This window comes from Carassius carassius, chromosome 38, assembly GCF_963082965.1.
Source record: "Carassius carassius chromosome 38, fCarCar2.1, whole genome shotgun sequence".
Lineage (NCBI taxonomy): Eukaryota > Metazoa > Chordata > Actinopteri > Cypriniformes > Cyprinidae > Carassius > Carassius carassius.
Window position 1 is genome coordinate 7,259,946 of NC_081792.1, and position 8,006 is coordinate 7,267,951.

Sequence of the window (8,006 nt, forward strand, 5' to 3'; positions counted from 1 at the left end):
ATACATGTTTGAAGTTTGATTTAAAAAAAAAAAAAAAGGTATTTTTTTTTAAGGCAAGGCATGAGGTCATCCCCTTTATCCGCTGAGACACACCAGGACTTTCTTTAACTATAAATATTAATTCAGAAAATTTTAAGAATGCAAAGTTTACGAGCTTTGATTTATGAAGGGTCTGTTTCCTCAGGTTGTGTATGGTCACCAGAGCATGTCACTGTTTAAGTGAATTTGTGGAGAGTCTCTTCCTGTTGCTTTGAATTATTGTTGTATGTCTCTCTTCCAGTTTCACTCAGTGCTGCTGCCAGCTAGCGAGCAGACAGTTCATGCATCCAGACAGGAAGAGACCAAACCACTTCACAACAGTTTAAGGTCAGTGCACATTTATATTTATATTTGTATTTATATATTTATATTTATCCCAAAAACACCAGCCTACATATGTGTGAAATGTATTAGTATTATTTTCTGATCTTCTCAGATCATATCTGTATAATTACAGATATGATCTGAGAAGATCAGAAAATAATACTAATACATTTGTATTGAAAGTGTTTTTTTTTTAATAATGAAAGTGTTTTTTTTTTACAGATTGTGTCATTTATTTGTGAATATGGCGCATAAGAGATCTGTGTTAACCGATATTCATTTTGTGTAAATATCATGTATTGTGTTCTATATATGGTTAATTTCGATACACAAAATACTGGTGTAAAATGTCCAAACTTTGTAAAAGATGAATAAAAGATTTCCTGCATACGTTATACTTTTTCTATAGCAGGAAGTAAACCCAAGTCACATGACACATTCCTGCAAAGTATCTTATCTGCATTTTTTAAATTCTAGCTCGCCTTAATTCAGTGTAAGTATCAACTTGTTCACAGTCATGTGGCTTTATCTGAGTGCAAGACAAAGGTCTCATTCAGGGCAATATAACAAATTAGGACATTGCTTGTTTCAGCCATTTCCTTATTCTCCAGCAAAAGCAAAGAGCCAGTAGTTGATGTCAAATGATAGGCTATTATGTGGTCACTTAATATGTACTGTAAATATATGGGAGCTTACTGTAATTGAGTTCAGAAAAGCTAACTTAGGCTGTATGATAAAGCTTTTATATGTCAGTTTCACAGATTCCCAAATAGCATGTTAAGCATGTAGACACTGTTACACCTCACCTAGGGAAGAAATGCAACCTGAAAGGACTTGCATGGACAAAAGATTTTCAACAACAAGTTATTGGAAGTTCAAGTTCAGGAGCTGTAAAGGCCAAAATAACAAACAAAAACTATTAGTTTTTAAACCTTTATCTTACCTAACCAAAAAAAAAGAAAAAAAAGTACAGTTAACTGCCCTAACAGCCTAGGCTTAAAACAGAGATCACAAAGGTTTACAAACAGAAAGGTGTCAGAATCCTTACTAAGCAATTTTTCCCAAGTTTTGGAAAGCTGTTTTGACTTTGTTGAATGAAAGAGGATATTTATTTTAACTTGGGAAAGGTCAATTCAACTGGGTCAGACCAGCAACTTAGTCATATGGTAGATCAACAAACTGTGTATATAAAAACTTTGATGAAGACATAGAAACCAGTAATTATCTTAAAAATATTTTCTTTATAAACAATTCCTTTGCCAGTTTCGAGTTTGTTTACTTGGGAGATGTCACAGGCAAAAATAATAATAAAATAAAATAAAATAAAATAAAAGCTGATTGCTGATTTTTGAAGTGCTGATTTTGGTTGAACAGGAGAAGAGCTGATAATACAGTTGTATTAACGGTGTCACTGTTTTTAAAATAGAAACAACTGGATTAGACTGAAGGCAATTACATGGATCTTCTATTCAACTGAAAACACTTATTCTTATGCCCATGATGTGTGTCTCTCATAGGCTAGATTGAAGTCATGTTCCTTTGGTGTGTTCTGGTTCTTGTGAACCTGGTTTCTGTCGCTACAGGCACCAATGCAGGAGTTAAAGTCAGACTAACTCAGAAGGGGCTTGAGTATGGTAAGTAAGCAAAACAATAATTCTTGTAACCCTGTAGAATTAATAAAATTAAATAAAATCTGTAATGTATCTGATGTTATGGAACAAAACCTAGTTATCATATGATTAAAAAACTCTGGATATCATGTGTATGTACAGAGTTCGGCCTTCTTTCTTTATCTTTCATGCCTTTATGAAGATATCAGGGTGGATAGGTCAGACGCCTGTCTAAAAAAATAAATTAAAAGAACTTTTTGTTAAACTTTTTGATTCACTTGTAGGTAATCGGTTTATGCTTATGACAGTGTATACATTAATATGGGTATGAACTTTGTGGAAAATCATAATATCTCAGACAGATCTCAGGGCACTCATTCAGAGGTACAGCTTCTAAATGTTGCTTTCTTTTGATTGCAGGTCGACAGATTGGAATTGCCTCAATCCAGCAGAAACTCAGAACTATTAAAGTGCCCGATATAAGTGGCACAGAAAAGGTGGATCCTATTGGAAAAGTCCAATATAGTTTTACAGGGTGAGATCAATATAGTGATTTACACTAACAAATAAAACAAATACGATGGAGTGATAAAAGAGATATTTACTTGGTCTTGAAAAATGATAAAAAAATACATTTTGCCACTTAGACAGGATTATTTGGTGTATAATACACATTATTGTCTATATTTTAATGAAATAAAGTGTTGAACATATGAGGTTGGAAAGGTACTGAAGAAAAGGAGGGATGAGTTATTGGATTGTTTGGAATATGCTTATAATTGCATATAGCAAAAACTTCTATGATATATCTATTAGGATGCAGATTGTAAACCTGGGACTTCCCAAGTCAGCACTGACTTTAGTTCCTGGTACTGGAGTCATGCTCTCAATTGGCAATGCCTACATTAATCTGCATGGAAACTGGAGAGTCAAATACCTCAGGATCATGTAAGTCGAGTGTCCACATGACTAATTGAAACTAAACTAAATTAACAAATTAAATTCAGGTATAATGTAAAAGACAGTATATAGTATCTGATCTCTTTTTTACACAGAAAAGACAGTGGATCCTTTGATCTGGTTGTTAGTGAACTGACCATTAGCACCACTGTTGCAGTCATGAGTGATGACACTGGCCGTCCAACAGTCAGCATGACCAACTGTGCAGCAACTGTGGGAAGTGTCAATGTAAAATTTCACGGTGGGGCAAGGTAACATTATTCAACTAACACACAGCAGTCAAGCTCATTGTTCATCGCTAAAGTCAATGTTGAATGCATTTTACGTCAGCGTACATCACAATTCAAATAAATTGGAAATCTTTCAATACAGTTGCTCTTTCAAATTAAATATTGAATGCGGAAGAAGCCGTTCCATAAATTAGGGCTGTACAAAGGTTCTTCTCTACAAATATTATGTAACAATTAAAAAGAGGAAGATCTCTGAGGGAAGTGCAATCCTCTGTTTTTAAACTGATGGAAGTGAAAGTAGCGAGACAATGGCAGGACGTAAGAGTCTACATAGTCTTATAAGTATCAGAAATGTTTGTTGACCTCAAGCAGTTAAGCGATCACTTAAGAAGGGTTTAGCTTTGGATAATGTTAGTTTGTATTTATACAACAGAACAGATAACCTTTTAAAAATGTTCCTGTAGTAACTCATGTCATATGGTTGTATGCATGACAATGGTACACAGTTGTTTGTAACTTTTAAATGCTATTAGAATTAACTTCTTAACTCTTTTTGAAAAGCTCATCAATTTATTTGTTGCATTAAACATTTCCAATAGTTAAATATCAGTTTAAAAAAAAAATTCAACAATCCATATATTTTATTTGACCATGGACTTAAACACCTGAAAACCATTTTACACCTAATGACTGTGTTAATACAAACATTAAATTGTTTGCACTTTTATTTCCTTTATTCATGACAGCTGGTTATATAACCTCTTCAGTTCCTTCATTAATAAGGCTTTACGCAATGCTCTGCAGAAACAGGTAAGGAATTTAGGCTGTGAATGCCCTCTTTATTACACACTAAATGTGTGCTGTTAAACATACTGGATTTTAACATTCAATCTATCTGCCATTTCAGATCTGCCCTTTGGTGGCTGATTCCATTGCTGACATAAACCCCCACCTAAAAACATTAAATGGTGATATAATAAATCATTATTTATCAATTATTCACATTTCTGATTTGGTATGAAAATCAGCTTCATTCAATACATTTTAAGTACATACAAAAAAATGACATTTCTATTTTGATTCACCAGTTTTAGCCAAAGTAGATCAATATGCTGAAATTGAATACTCCATGGTGGGGTCTCCTGTCATTTCTAATACTTCCATTGACTTGGGTTTAAAGGTAATCTTAAGCACTACCATGTGTGGTATGTTTTGAAACACATAGCAAAATAACTGAATTTAGATGTTTTCACACTTTATAGGGTGAATTCTACAACATTGGACAACACAAGGAACCCCCCTTTTCCCCAACACCTTTCTCATTGGCATCCCAGGACACAGATATGCTGTACATTGGAGTATCTGCCTTTACCCTCAACTCAGCAGGCTTTGTGTACAACAGAGCTGGTGCCCTCCGCCTCTACATCACTGATGACATGGTGAGATTAATTAAATATGAAGAGTCATTCAAATCTGAGAGTTCAATAGATGTGCAATAGCTGTCTTTTTGATAGATTGTCAATAAGTAATTGTCATGATATTAGCAAACAGACTTTACAGTTTGAGTCAAAAATTCAAGAACAAACATTAAAAATAAGAGTGTCATATCTGAATGAGCCTCAGCACTGTATTGACTGCTAAAGCATTACTTATTTACAAATAAGAAAAAAAAGGTAAGCCTTTTTTTTTATCTATCAGTTGACACCAAAATAACATAAAAATAGCAATATCTGAAGCTAAACTGGGTGAATATGATCATATGACTCAAGATGTATCACACTTAAGCAAGAAAACCATAGAAACTTATTTTAATTTTTGGGCTTTCATCAGTCTTCATTTAAATAATTTATTGTATCATCACTGTATCAATGGCACTATTTCCATACATATTTTTAATTTGGAGAAAATATAGTCAAGTCACCTTTATTTATATAGCGCTTTAAACCAAAAAAAAACATTGCGTCAAAGCAACTGAACAACATTAATTAGGAAAACAGTGTGTCAATAATGCAAAATGACAGTTAACAGTTCATCAATAAATTCAGTGATGTCATCATCTCAGTTTAGTTTAAATAGTATCTGTGCAATCATTTGCAATCAAGTCAACAATATCCCTGTAAATGAGGGGGCTTTAGTTGCCCTGGTCTCTGCTGTCTTTCAGGGCTGTAGAGGTCCTTTCTAGGTCCTGATCCACCATCTGGTCTGGATACATACTGGATTTGGGTTACTGCAATGACCCCTCTGACTTGGATACCGACTGGATCAGGTGGCTACGGTGACCTCGGAATAAGAGAGAAACAGACTAATATTAGCATAGATGTCATTCTTCTAAAGATGTAGCAAGTACATCAGGAGTTATAGGAAGTATTCCCGGTTCCGGTTTACCTAATTAATGTAGCCTAAAAATCCTTTAACAAATTTGGATATTAGAAGCATATTAGTGTGTTATGTGCCAGGTTAAAGTGATGGGTCTTTAATCTAGATTTAAACCATATAATGGAATTTGAGCAGGTCTGGTTTGTTTGGAACAACACTCACTGAAAACACCATTTCAGTGTGGCAATTAGCAGAAGTCTTGTCCATTTACCATGGGAAGATTTCTGCAAAAAAATAAAATAAAATATATATAGCCTATATAGTACAGACCAAAAGGAATTATATATGGAATTATATACATGACAAAAAAGTGTGAAACAACTGAAAATATGTCATGTTCTAGGTTCTTCAAAGTAGCCACCTTTTGCTTTGATTACTGCTTTGAACTCTCTTGGCATTCTCTTGATGAGCTTCAAGAGGTAGTCACCTGAAATGGTCTTCCAACAGTTTTGAAGGAGTTCCCAGAGAGATGCTTAGCACTTGTTGGCCCTTTTGCCTTCTGTCTGCGGTCCAGCTCACCCCTAAACCATCTCAATTGGGTTCAGGTCTGGTGACTGTAGAGGCCAGGTCATCTGGCGCAGCAACCCATCACTCTCCTTCTTGGTCAAATAGCCCTTGATGCCTTCAGTGTGACTCTACAATTTTCATAGTCATGAAAATAAAGAAAACTCTTTGAATGAGAAGGTGTGTCCAAACTTTTGGTCTGCACTGTATATATATATATATATATATATATATATATATTTGTAATTCATTTCTAGCAGGGCTACCACATTTTTTTCTGCCTTCACCCACCCCAGGGTCTGGCAGCAATGTATTCCCCCACATGTGACCACTCTGTTAGAATTTTCTCTTGATGAACTTCCTTCTTGCATTGTCCCCCTTGGTGCAGGTGCCGATTCTGTCAAAAAGAGTCATTACAAACGTTTCAAGAATTTTCATTGCATCATTTGGGATTTCCTTGAAGACTTCCATTATATGTAGTATATATAACACAGTGATGACAGAACTAGAATGGCCAGAACTTTGATCTGCTGGTTTGTTCTTCATAGAAGTCTAGCTGATAGCAGCTACGTTTATAATTTACTTTGTTTGTTTTTTGCAGATTCCCTCTGGCTCTCCAATTCGTCTGAACACAAAGACATTTGGAGCTTTCATTCCTCAAGTATGAAAATAAATAGATATGTTCAGTCAATAAATTAAAAACACATTCAAACACACACACACACACACACACACAAACTGATATTCCTATAATTATGGGGACTTTCCATAGGCCTAATGGTTTTTATACAGTACAAACTCACTCACAAATAAGAATAATGAATTCTGTATGATTTATAATCTTGTTACCTCAAGAAGACAAAAAAAGTCCCCACAAAGTCAAAAGTTACTGGTATTACTATCATTCTGGGGACATTTGATCCCATTGGGGACATTGTGAATACCAGGCACATACATACACACAATTAACTCTAAGATGACACTTTTCAGATTCAGAAAATGTATCCTGGTCTGATGATGAAGTTGTTGGTTGAGACAGTGAAGGAGCCCCTCATGACATTTGAACCGAACAACATGACTGTTCAGGCCAGCAGTTCAGTGACAGCTTATGCAATTCAGCCCAACAGCACACTATCTCCACTCTTTGTCCTCAATCTAGTGAGTCACACCAGGAGGAGGGATAATCAAAAATTAATTTAAATGAGGCATGATTTTTTTTTCTTTTAATGGATTTAATGGGTTTTCCCTTCAACCAACAGGAGGGCAGCGTCAGTACTCACATATATGTGACTGAGCTCAAACTGGCAGGAAATGTGACCCTAAACAAGTGAGTTTTGGAGCTAAAATTGCGTTCTATAAATACTACTAGATATGTGTTTATGTTCTTAAATTATTAAAGAATTGATACAAACTATAATTCTCTTGAGCAGAATTGATATGAGCTTAGCAAAAAGCTACGTAGGACCATTCCAGGTACGGAGAAACTAGGAAATGTGTTATAAACTGACCTAAAAGCAATAATTCAGAATCTAATCATAACATTTTTATCAACAGGTGAAATCCCTTGACAATATTTTCACAATAGTCTTGAAGTTTGCTGTCATTCCCAAGGTTAATGGTAAGAGTTTATTATTATTATTATTTCTTGTTGGCATTTTAAGTGAAAAAAATATTATTTCATTTTTATTGTTATTTACTCATGGGATTTTTCTTTTCAGCTCGTTTACAGGAAGGTTATCCACTTCCTGCCATTGGAAAGATGCAGCTTGTAAACAGTCAACTCCAGGTTCTGAAGGTAAGCTTTTGTATATATCATTGTGATACTTTTTATATAGAGACTATGTTGTCATAATAATAATAATAATAATAATAAAAATTCCCACAGGACTACTTGTTGATTGGAACGGATGTTCAGTTCACAGGATAAATCTCAATGAAATTGACAAAGGAAAATAAATAAATA

At 34.6% G+C, this 8,006-nt stretch overlaps 1 protein-coding gene across 1 annotated transcript; it reads left to right on the forward strand.

Annotated features, from left to right (window-relative positions):
- Nucleotides 1-235: 235 nt before the first annotated feature.
- Nucleotides 236-8,006, forward strand: LOC132119232 (bactericidal permeability-increasing protein-like). Its single transcript, XM_059529032.1, has 16 exons — nt 236-366; nt 1,881-1,997; nt 2,394-2,508; nt 2,790-2,921; nt 3,029-3,184; nt 3,910-3,973; nt 4,071-4,131; nt 4,252-4,343; nt 4,426-4,602; nt 6,645-6,704; nt 7,034-7,201; nt 7,303-7,370; nt 7,474-7,516; nt 7,598-7,661; nt 7,762-7,838; nt 7,929-8,006. The coding sequence occupies exons 2-16, from the start codon at nt 1,895-1,897 to the stop codon at nt 7,968-7,970; spliced, it is 1,422 nt and encodes a 473-aa protein (XP_059385015.1). The 5' UTR covers nt 236-366; nt 1,881-1,894; the 3' UTR covers nt 7,971-8,006.

Excerpts from the sequence above, each read along its gene's own strand:
- LOC132119232 (XM_059529032.1), top strand. The coding sequence starts at position 1,895 with ATGTTCCTTTGGTGTGTTCTGGTTCTTGTGAACCTGGTTTCTGTCGCT. Across the intron at positions 2,922-3,028 it reads GTCAAATACCTCAGGATCAT|AAAAGACAGTGGATCCTTTG; the intron begins GTAAGTCGAGTG and ends TTTTTTACACAG. Across the intron at positions 3,185-3,909 it reads AAATTTCACGGTGGGGCAAG|CTGGTTATATAACCTCTTCA; the intron begins GTAACATTATTC and ends TATTCATGACAG.